This window comes from Chelonoidis abingdonii, chromosome 11 (genome assembly GCF_003597395.2).
Source record: "Chelonoidis abingdonii isolate Lonesome George chromosome 11, CheloAbing_2.0, whole genome shotgun sequence".
Classification (NCBI taxonomy): Eukaryota; Metazoa; Chordata; order Testudines; family Testudinidae; genus Chelonoidis; species Chelonoidis abingdonii.
In genome coordinates this window covers 18132958-18147921 of record NC_133779.1, presented here as the reverse complement: position 1 = coordinate 18147921, position 14964 = coordinate 18132958, and the positions used below count along the sequence as shown (strand labels likewise).

The 14964-nt window shown below is 62.7% G+C and overlaps 1 protein-coding gene across 1 annotated transcript in view; it reads left to right on the top strand.

The window, feature by feature from the left end:
* The first annotated feature begins 2367 nt into the window (after nucleotides 1–2367).
* The window catches only part of LOC116818925 (RNA-binding protein 10-like), a 34108-nt gene continuing 21511 nt past the window's right edge, over nucleotides 2368–14964 (top strand). The window contains exons 1-12 of the mRNA XM_075071285.1: nucleotides 2368–2890; nucleotides 4454–4562; nucleotides 4800–4983; nucleotides 5096–5281; nucleotides 5583–5652; nucleotides 7654–7727; nucleotides 9404–9494; nucleotides 12860–13110; nucleotides 13246–13343; nucleotides 13440–13527; nucleotides 14046–14214; nucleotides 14557–14720. Coding sequence (XP_074927386.1) covers nucleotides 4546–4562; nucleotides 4800–4983; nucleotides 5096–5281; nucleotides 5583–5652; nucleotides 7654–7727; nucleotides 9404–9494; nucleotides 12860–13110; nucleotides 13246–13343; nucleotides 13440–13527; nucleotides 14046–14214; nucleotides 14557–14720 — 1392 coding nt within the window. The 5' untranslated portion in view covers nucleotides 2368–2890; nucleotides 4454–4545. The remainder of the gene's footprint in view (nucleotides 2891–4453; nucleotides 4563–4799; nucleotides 4984–5095; nucleotides 5282–5582; nucleotides 5653–7653; nucleotides 7728–9403; nucleotides 9495–12859; nucleotides 13111–13245; nucleotides 13344–13439; nucleotides 13528–14045; nucleotides 14215–14556; nucleotides 14721–14964) is intronic.

Below are 14964 nucleotides of genomic sequence, written 5' to 3'. Positions count from 1 at the left end.
GGGTTGGGGGGGGAGAGTCTGGGAACGGGGAGGGGTCCTGGGCTGGAGACTGGGGGAGAGCCAGTCTGGGAAGGGGGAGGGGTCCTGGGCTGGAGGTTGGGGGGAGAGTCTGGGAATGGGGAGGGGTCCTGGGCTGGAGGAGTGGGGGGAGTCTCGAAGTGGGGGAAGGCGGCTGGTGGGTGAGGGAGAAGGTGGCGCGGGAGCACCCTGGTGTGGGGGTGGCCAGACAGCTGGACTCTGGATAAAAATACCCGGGTCTAGTTAGCATAGGGCCAGCAGAAGGTGGAGTCTAGACTGTGGTTGGGGGCTCCCTCCCCCCATTATGCCAGGCGCTGGGAAGACCCTGGCTGGGATCGGGGGTCCCCCGCCTTGCTGGGCTGTGGAGGCCCCGAGGGGGGAAGTTGGCTTGGTTGAGGTTATGCGACAGGTCAGCGCAGAGCCGGGGTGCAGCCAGGCCTGGAGGGGGAGCAGAGACAGGTGCCTAGGAAAGGATGCTCCCTACACCATGTTCCTTCCTTGCCGGCTCCCCCATATCCTGTCTCTGCCAGGGGCCAGTACCAGATACTGCTGAGGAAAGAGACAGGGAATTGTGATGGGATGCCCTGTCTCCTCCGAGCCCCGTTTGTGAGAGGCAGGCTTGTGCAGGGGCCTTGCTTTGTGGTTTTGAAGCCTTGTTGTTAGAATTGCCCCACCCTTGATTTTTACCCTGCCTCAGTGTCACCTTGTGGCAGTGAGTTTCACAGGCTCATCGTTTGTTTCCCTGCGTGACCCCGGACTGTTTGCTTCATCCATCTATCGGCAGAAGGGCCTGGTGTCACGGAGCCCCGGGATGGGTGCTACGCCCCAGCTTTTAGACAGTGGGCCAGCGCCCCCAGGGGTCCGTTTCAGTGAGTTCAGATCCCTTCATTCCACCCCAGGCTCTTACATGACATGTGTCTTTAGCTTTGATCCAAGAGCAACCTGTTAACCCTTCCACCTCCACTGGGTAGAGTGCAAAGTACAGAGAGAAACTGAGGCATGCATAGGCATTGGGAAACTATTGCAGAAAATTCCTGCTTTGTAACACCTGGTTTGGTGGGGTTTCCGTTGTCCTCTGCCCCATGCTGGCTCAGACCTGGGAAGCGCCCATGGCTTTGGCTTTATCCTCTCCTGGCTGCTGCAAGGTTCAACAGCTTGTTTGGCAAAGGTGGAGCTGAGCCCCGGAGAGACTAGCGACCTGGAGTCCAGAGGTGCTCGCAGGCAGCCTCACCCGAGCACAGCTGAGAGCCCTCTTTAGGGCAGTATCCTGTCAGCGTGATTTTGTCAGCAAAGGGGGTTGGTGTTGCAGGCTTGGAGCTGAAGGGGAGAGAGATTCCCCGTTTCCATCTGGCTTCATCCCTGGCAGCCTGCACTCAGCCCCGGAAAGCATGGCTCATTTGGTAGGAGGTGTGGCGAGCTTGCAGAAATCCGTGTGGGGAATCGAACCGCAGAGTGCTTGGCGGGGTTCGGAGCCAGTTCTGTAGGCTCCTGCCCTCTCGGTATCGGTTGTGACCACTTCACAGCCTCGGTGGGAGAGAGTTGATCTTGGATAGACAGGCGGGCTTTGTATCTTGAGACAGAGGCCTCCAGTTTGCGCTGTTGTATTGGCTAGCGGGGTGCAGAGAGCCGGGTACCCCAGGGGTGGGTGCTGAGCAGAGGGGCTGTGTGTATGTGCACTGGGCATGGCGTGGCAGTGATGCCTGGCCTTCTGGCTAGTTGCAGAGGGACGTGGGCATCGTCTCAGGGCTCCTGCAATAGAAATAATCAATAATGGTGATTAGCACATGGAGCTTGGGGCAGAGCAACCGAGGGGCCTGGAGGAGTCAGTCTGCGTGGGGGGGATGCTCTGGGGTTAAGATGGAGCTTGAATAGCACCCCCACCCCCGCAGTGAAGGCAGGATCTGTAGCCTGCAGTTCAGAGCTCGCTACTGGTACTTGCTGGGGTGAACTAAATAAATGGCAGCCTATGTTGTGTGGGGCAGCATGCTTGCAAAGCTGGCTGGCTCGGGGTGGGATTGGGAGCAGAAATGGGACCTGAGGCCTTTCCCCTCTAGGGGGCACCAGCTCTGATCCACCCCAGGGCAGTGGGACTGCCTAGCTGCTACCCTTATGTTACCTGCTGTTAAGGGAGAATTGTGTGTGTTACTCTGGGGATTGCATGCATTGTTTGGGAAGTCGGTCAGCTGACCACCTGTTGGAACACAATCTAATCTGGTTCGATAGTCCAGCGAGAAACCCGGGATGTAACTGGCGTCCTACCTCTTTGATTGCATCGTGGTACCGTTGTTGGTTTTTTTTAGCGCTTCATTTTGGTGTGTCGCGCAGTTTAAAGTTAAAATAACTCAGGGAACTCTGTAAGGTGAAGCCTCGCAGAAACCAGAAAGCCTTATTCTGTTCTCTTCCTGGCACTACTGCTGTGAGAAATTAGCGCTTTGAAATACTTGCCTGGGATGTGACTGGTCAATTGCCTGATTAGTTTTGGACCGGTCCCCTGGATGAAGCCAGACTGAGGGATGCATTCTGAGCTGCTAAATCTGGTGGTGGTGGTGGGGGGTGTGTTCAGGGTCTGTTCCTGCATTAATCCAGCCAGAGGCCTCTGGGAATACTTCCAGGAGCCAGGTCTGCAGGCCGTACCCATGGGAAGGGATCCCTGAAGGATCTGAGCCTCGGAGTGGACAGGCAGCTGAGCCGAAGCTCCCACAGCAGTGCCATGGCCAAAAGTGCAAATGGGATCGTTAGCATCTCAAAAAGATTGAGAGGGGTCTAAGGAAACCCTGGGTACTGAAGAGCTCGGATACAGCAGAGAAAGGCAGACCAGGAAGTTCCTCCAATGAGGGTCCCAATTTGTCAGCGCTGGGTGAACGTCTGTGCTGTGAGAGTTGTTCTCTCTCTCCTCTGGGGGAGCGGTTTGCTGTGGCTGGGCGACATCCCTGGGCAGGGGACCTGGAGGGATCAATGCTGCAGGGTGTTGGGTCAGAGAAGCGCCTGGGGAGGAGAGGTTTGGGGCAGCCCTTCACTTGGTCTCTGGTGACCTCTGTGAGAGATGTGGTTTGGGTAGGGAGTCACAATGCTTCGGAGAGGACAACTCACAGGGCCCCTCCGCGGTCTCCACCAGGTAAAGGCTGCAAATTCCAGTCCCGTCCCCTTGCTCCAGTGCGCTGGGGCTTTGAACTGGGGCCTGCTGGTCCCCGGGGGGTCTGGACTAAAACTTAAGCGCCTCTCTCCAGCTGCTAACCCGGCCGCTGTGCAGTAGCGGATGCAGGTCGACACCGCTAGCAGGGCTGATGAGAGTGGGAGAAAGAGGGGACAGTTGGGATGGGGCCCTGAGCTCCAAACTGTCTGTAACTGGGGTAAAATGGTACCACGGCCCCAAACTTCTCTCCCTGGGCAGGACCTCTGGGCCTTCAGCATCGTCCCACGGTTCCCCCAGTGTGGCCAGACAGGTTTTCCCATGGCCCCAGCATGGAGGCTTAGCCCCTCTCAGGAGTCAGTGTGGTGTGCGCTGAGCCAGCGGCGGTTGGGCTGCTCTCACTGCAGCGAGGCCGGCTCCGGGGGGGGTGTGTGTGTGTCACTAGAGCATGGAAACCTAGAGCTCCTGCCTGCTGCGCCCGTAGGGACGTGCTGAGAACCAAAGGGAAGGTGGGTGACAGAGCTGGGACTGGAGCCTTAATTCCTGACTCCCAAGCCCCACTCCCCCCATCTCTGACCCACTAGACCCTGCTCCCCTCCCAGGGCTGCAGAGAAAACCCAGGAATCTGGGCTCCCAGTGTGCCCTCCCCAACCCCCTCCCCCCAAAAAAACCCTAGAGTCTCTTCCTTCCCATGATGTGTATAAGGGAGAACAGGGTTGACATGGCTGTGGGTTCGGTTTGAGGGGCACTGGCAGGGCTGGGGGGAGCCCAGGGCTGGGCTAGCAGGGGCTGCAGGTCCGGAGTGAGGGGCACTGGCAAGGCTGGGGGGAGCTCAGGGCTGAGCTAGGAGGGGGCTGCAGGTCAGGGGTGAGGGGCACTGGCAGGGCTGGGGGGATCCCAGGGCTGGGTAGGAGGCGACTGCAGGTCGGGAGTGAGGAGCACTGGCAGGGCTGGAGGGGGCTGCAGGTCGGGGGTGAGGGGCACTGGCAGGGCTGGGGGGAACCCCAGGGATGGGCTGGGGGGGACTGCAGGTCGGGGTGAGGGGCACCGGCAGGGCTGGGGGAACCCCAGGGCTGGGCGGGGGGGGACTGCAGATCAGGAGTGAGGGGCACTGGCAGGGCTGGGGGGGACTGCAGGTCAGGAGTGAGGGGCACTGGCGGGGCTGGGCTAGCAGGGGGCTGTGTCAGGATCCTCGCTGAGCCCCGGGTGCTCTCTGTCTGGCCCTGTTCGGTTGATTTCATGGTCTCATTTCCCCTGCTCCGTGAACGGCCATGCTGAGGCCCCCTCTGCTCTCTCTGCCCGCAGGGCTCGTGGACACGGCCGGTGGCAGTGCTGTGTGGTGAGTGCCCACCGAAGAGCCCAGCCTGTTCCGAAGCACTGACCAGCTGCAGGAGGAAATGGAGTACGAACGGAGGTACCATCTCCCCACGCCAGTGGGCCCATGCACCCCTGTACGGGGGTGGTGGTGCTGTCCTATAGCAGGCAGGGCTGGGGGTGCTGTTGGTGGGGGGGCTGTGCTGCGGGTTGGGGGGGCTCTCCCCTAGCAGGCAGGGCTGGGCGCTAGAGGGCACGGAGCAGGGTGTGGGCTCAGCAGGCAGTGCTCTGCCCTGGCAGCCCATGGGGCTGAACCTACACCCCTCATTCCCCCCAGAGGTGGTCGTGGGGACCGGACGGGCCGATATGGCGCTGCTGACCGGTCCCAGGACGACGACATGGACGGGCGGACCCAGCGAGACCACGACTACCGGGACATGGATTACCGCTCGTACCCCCGCGACTTCAGCAGCCATGAGACTGCTAATGAGTACGACTCATCCGAGGAGCAGAGCGCCGAGGTGGGCTCCGGCCCCGGGGGTTGTAGCCTTGTGGGGCTGGGCGGGCATCTCTGCCAGCGGTGGGGACGGAACACGAGCGCCGGGCTGCCCTGACCCCATCCTTTCCCGCCAGGATTCCTACGAGGCCTCCTCAGGATCGGAGACTCAACGCAAGCGGGACAGCCCCACCGAGCCCCTGGGCTACCCTGGCGACGGGGACTACCGCGACCAGGATTACCGGCCCGAGCCAGAGGAGGAGCAGAAGGCCAGCAGCATCGTCATGCTGAGGATGCTGCCCCAGTCTGCCTCCGAGAATGATGTAGGTCTGGGTGTGGGGGACTGGAAACCAGAAAGCCTGGGTTCTGTCCCCAGCTTGGGAAGGAGAGTGACGTCTAGTGCTTGGGAGGGGTGCTGGGAGCCAGGACTCCTAGGTTCTGTCCCCAGCTCTGGGAGGAGAATGGGGTCTAGTGGTTGTGGGGAGGGAGGGTGCTGGGAGCTGCTTTTCCACTGATCAGCTGCAGGATGTCACATGAGTGGCGCCTTCTACCTCAGTTTCCCCTTGTCTGTACCCTGGAGGTGAACGGTGCTGACCGTGCCCCTTCCATGTGCTCCCCCCACAGATCCGGGCCCAGCTGCAGGCGCACGGGATCCAGCCCCGCGAGGTGCGGCTGATGCGGAACAAAGCCTCAGGTGAGCAGCCTGTTCACAGTTCTGCCTCCTGCCCCCCCTTTCCGGCTGGGAGCCCGCGGCGGTTCCCCCTGCGATGCGCGCGCTCTCGGTGTGTGTCTCTCGCTGGCAGAAACTGCCCAGGCCCTGGTGCTTCCCAACCTGCACCAGGCTTTTGGCTGGTACCAGCCCCCTGCCCGCGGGTCCATGCAGAGCAGGGCCAGTTCGGTCCATCTGCAGGTGGATCCCACTCTCGCTGCTCTCTCTCCCTGTCCTCGGGGAGTGCGGAGGAATCCTCGACCAGGCGTGTGCCCCTCCCGCCCTCTTCTTGCTGGGCGCGAACGCTGGCCAGATCAGAGCCGTGCAAGAGGCCGCGGCTGGGTTCTGCTGTGGCCCACTTCGCTCCCAGAGCGAGCCGGCGCTAGGGGACGCCGGCATTGGGCCAGCCCTTCTGGGGAGCGCGTGGCCAGGATGGGCTGGGCTGAACAGGTGAGTTGGCTCTTGTCTCGAAGGTTTTTCCTTGGCGTGTGTTGCGCACACACTCACTCACGCGCACACACACACACACTCACTCATTCACTCACACAGAGCCAGTGTTCGTGCTCCTTCCAAAGCAGGGTGTGTAGATATTTATATTTTTAAATCTGCATTAACCCTGTGTTGTGCCAGGCCTCACGGGGACACTGTGGAGCGGAGCCCAACTTTCAGGCCCCCCCGTGCTTTTTCAAGGAACAGCCCCCTGTGGGGATGTTTCCCAGCATGCACTGGCCCATTGCTTGGAGCACTGCATCCTGGGATCTGGAGCCTCCTAGCTGGTTCTTCTCTGGAGGTTGGGCCCACTGTGTTTGTCCCACCTAGCTCAGCAGAGGTGGGGGGATGGGGGGGCAGGAACCGCTGATTGCCCCACTGGAGTCCTTACCCCCAGCCCCCAGCAGGCTGCTGCATGGCACAGCTGGGGCTAGCTTGGGAACCCTCAGCCAGGCCGAGCTAAAGGCAAAGGGAATCTGTGTGACGGGACAGAGAGACCTGGGTGGGAGCAGGGAGCTGGGCACGGGGTACTCTCCCCTAGCAGACACTGGGGGGTGCTGCGCTGTAGGGTGGGGGGCCTTTCAGGGGGTGCTCACTGGCAGTCAGGGCTGGGCACTGGGGAGCGTCCTGCTATGGGGCAGGAAGCTCTGCAGGGGGTGCTCTGCCCTGGGAGACAGGGCTGGGCAGGCGGGCTTGGCAGGAGGTGCTCACAGCCAGTTAGGTCTGGGCGCTGTGGGGCGCCCTGCTATGGGGCAGGAAGCTCTGCCCTGCCAGTCAGGGCTGGGCGCTGGGGTTTGCGCTGCTATGGGGCAGGAAGTTCTGCCCTGGCAGTCAGGTCTGTATGCTGGGAGTGCGCTGCTATGGGGCAGGAAGCTCTGCCCTGGAAGTCAGGGCTGGGCGCTTAGGAATGCTGCTATGGGGAAGGAAGCTCTGCCCTGGCAGTCAGGGCTGGGCGCTGGGGGGTGCTCTGCTATGGGGCAGGAAGCTCTGCCCTGGCACTCAGGGCCGGGCGCTGCTATAGGGCGGGGGGGGGGGCTTTGCAGGGGGTGCTCTGCCCTGGCACCAGTACCCCAGCGTGATGCTAGGAGTGCCGTGCTAAAGGGAGCCTGTGAGCAGAGCCGGGTCCTAGGACCCTGAGCGGAGCGGTAGGGGGCTGGAGCCTGTTCTCCCTATGGGAGAGCGATGTTCTGGGGAGGCTGCATGGGCAAGTAGAGAGGGAGCTGGTCCGGCAGCCAGGACTCTTGGGCTCTGGGAGGGGGCTGGGGCCTAGTGGTTAGAGGTGGGGGGCTGGGAGCCAGGACTCCGAGGCTGTGTTGTGTTATCACCCCCTCTGCTGGGTGGCTGGTGATTCCCCTGTCCTTGCCCCCCCCCATTTCCAGGCAGGGTGCCCCCTCCGCGCCCCCGGCCCCGCCCTAGGGGGTGCAGCGAGAGGGTGCGTGATGTGGGCTGGATCTGTTGACTAACACACTGCGTCTGTATCTGAATGCTGTCCTCCAGGTCAGAGCCGCGGCTTCGCCTTCGTCGAGTTTAATCACTTGCAGGACGCTACCCGATGGATGGAAGCCAATCAGGTTGCTTTGCCGCACTTGACCCCCACAAGTACTGCTCCTGTTACCGTCTGACCCACATGCCTGGGCCTGCTCCAGCCCCCCAGGGAGAGCATCACGCCCCACCCCCTTAGGGTCTTGCTAGGGCTTAGAGCCAGGACACCTGGGTTCTCTCCCTGGCTCTGGGTGGGGAGTGGGGTCTAGTGGCTAGAGCAGGGGGGAGCTGGGAGCCAGGACTCCTGGGTTCTCTCCGTGGCTCTGGGAGGGCAGTGGGGTCTAGTGGCTAGAGCAGGGGGGACTGAGAGCCAGGACTCCTGGGTTCTCTTCCCAGCCCTGAGAGGGAGCGTGCTTAGAACGTGGGGACCGGGGACCAGGAGCCAGGACTCCTGGGTTCTCACTGTGTCTGACAAGTGTGTTCTGGTGGGCGGTGGGAATGAGGATGCATGTGTTCTGTGCCTGGCTCCGGGCGGGGAGTGGGGGCTGGTGGTTAGAACAGTGGGGGCTGGCAGCCGGGACTCCTAGGTTCTCTCCATGGCTTCACATGGGGCGTGTTGTCTAGTGCTTAGAGCAGCAACAATGAGTGCCAGGACTCCTGGGTTCTTTGGCCTGCTCTGGGTGGCAGTGCGGCGAAGCGCATGGCAGAAGAGGACGTTGAGAGATGGCACCAGCCCCTTTTCGTGCCACAGGGCCCTGACACTGGCACCTGGCCCCCTTCCTGCTCTCCCACAGGTCACTCCATCCCCAGCCCCCCACAGGGGGGCCAGGCTGCGAGCTTTCCCGCGGCAGTGCCAGCGCCAGGAGATAGGGCAGGGAGGGTGCCCGGTGTCAGCCTTCCTTAAGTCTGTGTCCACCGGACCTGGAGAAGGTCCCTGGGCAGAAGAGCGAACACCTGTCAGACCAGCCTCCGGGCCCCCGTATCCCTGAGATCTTGGTCTCCCTGGCCAGCTGGCAGCTTGGAATTGGCTTTGACAACGCCCCTCGACCCGCGCGGCTCCGTTCCTCTCCTAGCCGGGCCGAGCACGTGGTGGGCGTCCCCAGTGGGAGCCGCCATGCGTGGCCGAGAGGCTGGGCCTTCGCGGGGTGGGGGCAGCGGGAGACTGCGCAGGAGAGGTCGAGGCGGCGCGGCGAGAGGGCGTCGGGACCCAGAGCTCCGCAAGGGCCGTAGGCAGAGCAGCGCTAGGCCAAGGTGTTGGGAGGTGGGGCGGACAGGGGCCATGCTGAGGTGGTGGCCCAGAGGTCGCCGCCGAGGAGCCGCTGGCTAGCAGGGCATGCAGCAGTGGTTCCCAAGCGGATGTCAGGCGTTGTGCCGCGCGGGCGTCTTGGATCCATGGCTGCTCTCTCTCTCTCTCTCTCTCCTCTCTCTCTCTCTTTACTCTTTCTCTCTCTCTCTCGGATCTCTCATCCGTCTCCCTCCATCCTAGCAGCCGTTGGTAGCTCGGGAGCCTGCCGTGCCGGCAGCCCAAACACTGGGCCCGGCAACAGGTTAAGCTTTGTGTGTAGCCACGATAGCCCCGAGAACCCAACCTCATCCGGGCCCTGCGGCTTCCGGGCCTTTTTGCTCCCTCCCTCCTCCTCCCTCATTCCGTTCAGCAGAAGGGTTCAAAATCTCTCTCTCCTCTCTCTTGCTGAGTGCAGTGATGGGTGCCCCCGCTCGCCACCTGCCAGCTAACTCCACCGCTGTAGTCTTTCCCCCGGGGCAGCACTCCGCTCAGCATCCTGGGCCAGAAAGTCCCTCATGCACTACGAGCGACCCCAAGCCCAAGATCAATGAGGACTGGCTCTGCAGCAAAGGTACAGGAGGGGGGCAAATGGCCACTGAGAGCTAAGGGTGCTGTGCTGCGGAGATGGGGGCTGTGGGCAGGGGGCACTCTCCCCTGGGCAGTCAGGGCCGGGCACTCGGGGCCAGTGGGGGTGCCATGTCTGAGGGGGAGGGCTGTCCATCCCTGGGTTCGCCTGCGCCTGCGGGCCGAGGGGTGCTTCTTCCCCTGGCAGTCAGGGCCGGGCGACATTCATGGGGGCGGTGCTGCTGCTGGCCCTGCGGATGGCTTGGGGACGTGTGCGGTCATGCGAGCTAATGCTGGCATCTCCTCCCTGGTCATTTCGAGATGGCCGGTCTGTCCCGGGGATAGACCTATGCCTGCGGGAGGCTGGGCAGGGGGCCGCCTCTGCCCCTGGCAGTTCAGGGCTGGGTGCTGGTGCTGCGGGGAGCAGAGTCCGTGGGGACTATCGGTCACAGTGATTCGGGCGAGGTTCAGAGTGGTCTGAGTAGTGATAAATGTGGTGTGGGGACTGTGGCAGGGCCGGTCCAGAGCGCGAGCGTGGTCTGCGAGGGTCTCCAGCAGATGCGTTGGTGCTCATCGCATTTACAGAGTCTTTCTGGTATAATAAACTCGGTGTCCTGTTTCCAGTGTGTGGAGTCCCAGAATTTTTCAAAACGATGGGTATTGCAGTGAGAAATGTCTTGTATAAGTGTGGTGTATGTCCCAGCACAAAAGGCATGGTTACCTAGAAAACTGGTTCGGCCTCGATTGGAGGACGAAGTCTAGATAATGACTCGCTCTCACTGACATAATGTAGGGACTGACCCGGAGCATCCTAGCGAGGCAGGTTAAGTGCTCTCGAGCAGGGCTTAGCTTCAGCTAGGACACTATTGTGTCTCCCTTGAACTCCCTGCTCGTGGCCCCCAGCGCTAGGGTCTCCTGGGAGCAGGGGGGAATAAGCTGCGCCACCAGGACTGCGTGTGCAGGCAGTAGAACGAGAGTTACGACACAAACTTGGGGAGGTCGCCACTTGTTTAACACGCCCCTTGAGGTCCGTTGAAGCTATTGGGACTTCCCCTTCCCTCCCTCCACTTACCCGCTGCATGAGTCTCGCGCATGACGGGAGCGGAGAGAAACACGCTCAGGCCAGGGCCTATTAACCTGCATCCTTCGGGAAGATCTACCAGGCTAATGCACGGCGTCGGCTGAGCATATTACGTTAGCTCACTCCGGCGCGATGGGAACAACCGAGCAGGCGGGCAGAGAGCCACTGGGTAGTCTCCACTTATAGCGTTTAAGAATATGTCTAGGCTGAGCTACCTTCCTCACCTCCCCTATCATAACAGACCTCCTCAGCTGAGAACAGGCGAGGGCGAGTTCCCGCAGTTAGTTAACAGCACCTTCATTCTGCGCCCAACCACCCAAGGTATCAGCATTCTGAGCAGACCCCTGCGAGAAGCTGACGCCCCAGCGCCTGAGAGTTTCGCCATAGACTGCCAAGGCTGAGGCACTGGCGTCTGTCGGGCCGCGGAGCCTGAAATGATCAGGGACTTCTGCCTGCTATCCTGCGACCGCAAGTCCCTCAACTCCGCCTACGCAGCGACCTCAGCTCCCCTCCAGGAGCTCTGACGCCCGGTGCTGTCGGAGTAAGTCGTCCCCAAATGTCGCACCTGCCCAACTGGCCCAGGCCGCCTGCAGACGTCGGCAAGGCGCTCAGAAGTGCCCCGTGAGAACAGCCCAACGGACCAACCGTGTACGCCAGGGGCGGGCTGATAACGGTGACCCCAAGAGAATAGGGTGAGGGGTTTCTCCGTCGGGCGCGAGCACCAGGGAGACAACTAGCTGGCAAAAAACTCGCTGGTGGTTGTCCCTTTCCTCTGAATTCTAGGTGTGGCAGATAATCACGGAGCCCACGGAGCCGGCACCACGTCCTATTCTGACGCGCCCTGGCCAGGACAAGGAATGAATGGCGGGGTTGTGGGGGGCGGGGCTGTGACTGAGGGCAAAGCAGGCGAGCCATAAGGGGGTGCTGGCTCGTGGAACGACGTGGGAGCAATGCCTCGCGGCGAGCAGGTGCCGGCTGCCCTGGCCAGCACTTATAGGCAGGGAAGAATGCTGAGGGGATGGGTCGTGGAGAGGCTACAGGAGGGCCAAGTGGTGTTGGAATGCGGTGGGGTGGGAGCTCCCAGCCGCAGGAAGGAGCTGGGATGCCAGGTGATAGCGTAGCATTCGCCCCGAGGATCTTGGCCGCTGGTGCCAGGGTGACGCGCTGGCAGTGGGACTGGCCCCGCCTAGTGCATAGTGAGAGCCGAGGATTAGCCCGGCTGGGGTGAGAGGGTAGGGAGTGGATGGAGAGCGTACCTGGGAGGAATTGTCGGGAGAACTGGCCAGCTCCACACATGCCCTGGGCGAGGTCTGTAAGTGGGCGTTAATCTGACGCTTGAACAGCGTGCAGGCTCTAAGGGGGTGTGGCACTGGTAACGCGGCAGGTGTGCCCTGAACTGAGACAGATAATGAGGATGCCTCGAGAACGAGAGAGTTGCGATGCAAGAAATACATCGCTAACATTGGGGTGGCCGAGGGACTCTAAGCGGGCGGACCTAGGCTGTGCTGCGATCCTGCACGAGTACAGCTGAGAGCCGCTCTGTGCTCCTGTGTAAGACTGGCGTGAAGGGGGACAGGGGCTGAGCTGCGAGCCTGTGTGATCTGCGCAAGGTTGGAGGAGTACCTCCGTGGATGGCACACTCAGCGTTCCGCCTCTCTCACTCGCTCGGCCCTCTCCGCTCCCTCGCGGCTCGCGGTCTCGGAGACCATCATCGGTGCGGTGGCCTGAGGTACCCGCACAGGTTACCTATGGCGCTCTGACGAGGCAACGGGCTCTCCGGATCGCTGGCAGGTACGCTAGGTGCGCGCCCGCGTATTTGCCGTGACTCTTGCCCAAGCGCTACAGAACATTCGTACCTCTGCATGCGCATCTCCGGCCGCTCATCAAACTCCACGACAAGCAAACCCAGCCTCGTGCAACCGACTGGCAGTTCGCCTTCACTAGGCAGCTATACGCCACAAAATCAGTGCATGGCCTTGGACCCAGGACAGAGTAGAGCTTTCTTAGAATGCGGAGCCACCAGGCGGCCATCTGTGCCTAGGTGGGTGGGGTGGGGTGGGGTGGATGGAGGGTACCTGGGAGGAATTGTTCGGGGCTGGCCAGGGTGGGGGCGGGTTCTAAGTGGGGTTATCTGGCTGACAGGTGCAGGCTCTAAGGGGGTGTGGCCTGGTGGGGGGTGGTGCCTGACTGGCAGTAGGTTGGCCTCCAGGGGGTGGAGCCTAACATTGGGGTGGACTCTAAGGGGGCGGGACCTGGCTGCTGCTGCTGGTACATGGGGCCTGGCTGGTGAGGGGGAAGGGGGCGGGGCCTGTTAGGCCAAGGTTGGGGGGTGGTTCCAGTCCCTCCTCACGCTGTCCCCTTCCCCCCCCCTCCCCCGCCAGCCATCATCCTGCGGAACCTGAACCCGCACAGCACCATGGAGTCGATCCTGGCGGCGCTGGCCCCCTATGCCGTGCTCTCCGCCTCCAACGTCCGCGTCATCAAAGACAAGCAGACCCAACTCAACCGCGGCTTCGCCTTCATCCAGCTGGCCACCATCGTGGTGAGCCACCGGGGCCATCCCGGGGCTGGGGGCCAGGACTCCTGGGTTCCCTCCTGGGGCTGGGAGGGGAGGGCAGTGGGTGGGTAGAGAGGCCTGGGGGGGTTTGGGCCCATCTCACCTCATCTGTCCCCCCAGGAAGCGGCCCAGCTGCTGCAGATCCTGCAGGCCCTGCACCCCCCGCTACATATTGACGGCAAGACCATCAACGTGGAGTTTGCTAAGGGCTCCAAGCGGTGAGTGCAGGGGAGGGAGGGGCAGGGGATGGGGGGCGCCCACCCCATCCTACCCCACCCCACACACTGACAGCTCCTTTGCCCCAACCCCCGCAGGGACATGGGCTCCTCTGACAGTAACCGGATCAGCGCCGCCTCTGTCGCCAGCACTGCTATCGCTGCAGCCCAGTGGGCCATCTCCCAGGTAACCCAGCCCTGCTTGGGGGCTTGTGGGTAATTTGCCAGTGGGGGGGAGTGTGTGTGTTAATCCATGGAACTCCCTGCTGCAGGAATGTGGGTGGGGGGCATTAATCCCCGGGATTCCCTGCTGCAGGGGTGTGGGGGGCGTTAACCCCTGGGATTCCCTGCTGTGAGGGTGAGGCATGGCACCATTAATCCCTGGGACTCCCTGCTACAGTGATGTGGGTGAGGGGCATTAATCCCCGGGATTCCCTACTGCAGTGCATGGGGGGTGTTAATACCCGGGATTCCCTGCTGCAGGGGCGTTAACCCCTGGGATTCCCTGCTGTGAGGGTGGGGGTGTGGCACCGTTAATCCCTGGGACTCCCTGCTGCAGTAGTCTTGGGGAGGGACCCTGGTCATCCCTGCTGCAGCACTGGTGGCAGGCCCCCACACCTGGCACCGGGTCCCTGCCCCCACAGCAGCCAAGGGGTGGGGGCTGGTGGTACTTTCTGCCCCCCTCACCCTTCCCTCTGCCCCCAGGCATCACAGGGCAGTGAGGGGGCCTGGGCGGCCTCAGAGGAGCCGCCGGCCGACTACGCCTACTACCAGCAGGAGGAGGCCTACGGCGCGGAGCCGGCCCTCTACTCCCACGCCTACCTGAAGGGGTCCCCAGCCCAGCCTGGCGCCAATGGGGAGGCTGCAGCCACAGGTGACAGCAGGGGCGGGGCATGGGCCGGCCCCTCGCGCCACCTTCCCACCGCCTGGGGGCCGGGCCGGGGCAGGGGTTGGATCCCCTGTTGTGGTCAGGTTGGCTTGTGGCAGCCTCTTACCCCCACCATGGGGCTCTGTGGGGTTCTCCGCTCCCCTGCCTGCTTCACGTAGAAGCTTTAGAGTGTCTTGGTATCCTGAGCTGGGGACAGAACCCAGGAGTCCTGGCTCCCAGCCCCCCTCCCCCCAGCTGGGGAGACAACCCAGAAGTCCTGCATGGCTCCAGCCTGGGCTGTGGGTCTCTGGGGGCCTCCTCTCACCCCATTCTCTCCTGCCCTGGCAGTGGCAGAACCGTCCCTGGAGCCTGGCGTGCCGGGCGTCGACTCGCTGCCTGTCCTGCAGAGCTTCCCCCACGCCGCACAGACCACCGCCGTGCCCGTTGTGTACCAGCCGCCTGGCGGGGCCGAGACCGCGGCCACCGCCCAGGGCACTGCCGCCATTGCCCAGGTAGGGCTCTCGGCCTGGCCTCAGGGCGGGGGGCTGCCCGGGGCTGTGTCTGTCCTCCCTGCTCGGGGGCTGCCCGGGGCTGTGTGTGTGTGTCGTGGGGGGGGTCTCCTCCCTGCTTGGGGGCTGCTCGGGGCTGTGTGTGTGTTGGCCCCTCCCTGCTCGGGGGCTGCCCGGGGCTATGTGTGGAGTGTGGGGGGGTCTCCTCCCTGCTCGGGGGCTGCCCGAGGCTGTGTGTGTGTGTGTG